Source organism: Penaeus monodon, chromosome 19 (assembly GCF_015228065.2).
Source record: "Penaeus monodon isolate SGIC_2016 chromosome 19, NSTDA_Pmon_1, whole genome shotgun sequence".
NCBI classification, from domain to species: Eukaryota; Metazoa; Arthropoda; class Malacostraca; order Decapoda; family Penaeidae; genus Penaeus; species Penaeus monodon.
This window is the reverse complement of record NC_051404.1, coordinates 29,784,277-29,786,193: the sequence shown is the minus strand read 5'-3', so window position 1 is coordinate 29,786,193 and position 1,917 is coordinate 29,784,277. Positions and strand designations below refer to the sequence as shown.

The window sequence follows — 1,917 nt, the reverse complement described above, 5'->3', positions numbered from 1 at the left end:
AATGAAAATGCAATGTATAGAGCAATCCCTAAGAAAAAATACACAACACTACCTCATCCCTTAACAAGCGAACGTCTTAAATTGCTATAATGGAGATAAATTTTTTTTTAGAGGTTACAGAACATTCGGATGGACACCACCTCTTCGCAGCCAATGCAAACATCTACAGGAGGATATGAAGGAAGAAAGCAAAAGATTATCCACTAACCACTGGAACAAACGTATACAGGAAGCTGAGATCGAGTACAACGATCCTAATAAATTCTGGAAAAAATAAGACGTCTGAAGGGATGCAGCCAAGGAGAAACACCGTATGTACTAAACTCCAGCAATAAAAAAATAATAGAGGACCTGAAGAAAGAAGAGGCATTTCGAAGGTTCCGGGAAGAACTCTCCAAGATCAACCCTGACGAGAATCGTTACTTCGATGGGCAGGATGAAAACATGGTCGACAGTTATCTCTCAGAGAACAGGCACAAACTTCTCCCATACAGCAAATCACGTGCACAGACACTTGACGATAACAATCCTCTCACCAGAACTATAACGGAAGACATCAAGTCTATAATAAACAATTTTAAGGACAAAGCCCCCGGCCAAAGCGGCGTGCGAAAGACAGTGATGCAGCATCTCCCCGATGTTGCCTTCACAGAATTATTAATGCCTAAGGCAGGAAAGGACTCCAGGAAAGTTGAAAACTAGAGACCAATATCACTCCCAGAAATACCTAGCAAGATCCTCGAAAAAAAATATCAACAACAGAATAAAAGTACACATAGAAAACAATGTTCTCTACAACCCCAATCAGTACGGAGTCCAGAAAGGAAGAGGCACACAAAAAGCTATAACTTCTATATATGAAACTATTGCAATCTTACAAAGGAAAAGACAGCAGTGCAATATAGTATGTCGTGATAGAGCGAAGGCATTCGACAAGCTATGGAAGCCAGGATTCCACTTCAAAATCCTTCATATGAATCTCCAAGACATCATGGAGAAAATGCTTTGCAACTTTGTAGAAGACCGCGCTGCAACGATAAGAAGCGGTAATGAAATAGGACCAAAGTTCCCTCTGCTGAGCGGAGTGCCTCAAGGATCAATAGTGAGTCCAACTTTATTCATCTTTTACAAAGCGGACGCTGAAAGGCCGAGAAACAACTGTGCAGAAGTAAGCTTTACAGATGGCAACATCCAGATCATAATGTACGTTTTAGCAACAATGACAGCAAATGAAATAGGAAACATAAACGCATTCGAAAAGAGTGGAAAATCAAAAGCAATAAAACATATTTCAACTACTTTCTATCTCAGTAACAAAACCGAGGGACGCAATTGTCGACCATCTTTTAAAAACAAGGTAACGATACTTGGCATGGAATTTGGGACTCGAGGAGTATCTATGCACATGAAAAGAAGATCAGCAATGGCCAATTGCCAGTATACAAAATTAAAACGATTCGGGAAAATGAACTCAAAAATACAACTACACTTCTACAAAACTCTTATCAGACCCATCTTGGAAGACCCAGCTATTCCCCTGTGCATATCGTCCAAAACAAACATAATCAAGAAGCAGCAATTCCAAAACAGAGTGATCCGAACAGCAAGGAGAAACGAGGAGGATAATCTGCTATCAACAGCAGACCTCCACAGCAAATACAAGGTGGAGCCAGTAAACACCAGACTCTTGCAAGAAAAGTCTGGGACAAATTACCGGTCCTGGACGAAGAGCTGACCGAGCGATCACTCGCGGAGAACGGCAACCCAGCAGAACGACCGCTACTGGTGGCGCAGAATATCACCGTACAGCGGAGGAGGAGAGCCGATCCCAGACTACGAGGAGCCGTCTAGCAATCAGTTAGCCATCACTTCAAAGAGAGATACTTGTACCTGTGAAACTAATTTAAAATCAACTTG

At 41.8% G+C, this 1,917-nt stretch overlaps 1 protein-coding gene across 1 annotated transcript in view; it reads left to right on the top strand.

Moving 5' to 3' along the window:
- LOC119585377 overlaps window positions 1-1,735 on the top strand; it is an 18,568-nt gene extending 16,833 nt beyond the window's left edge. The window contains exons 2-3 of the mRNA XM_037934044.1: window positions 279-669; window positions 722-1,735. Of these exons, the coding sequence (XP_037789972.1) occupies window positions 279-669; window positions 722-1,735 (1,405 nt within the window). The remainder of the gene's footprint in view (window positions 1-278; window positions 670-721) is intronic.
- Window positions 1,736-1,917: the final 182 nt, after the last annotated feature.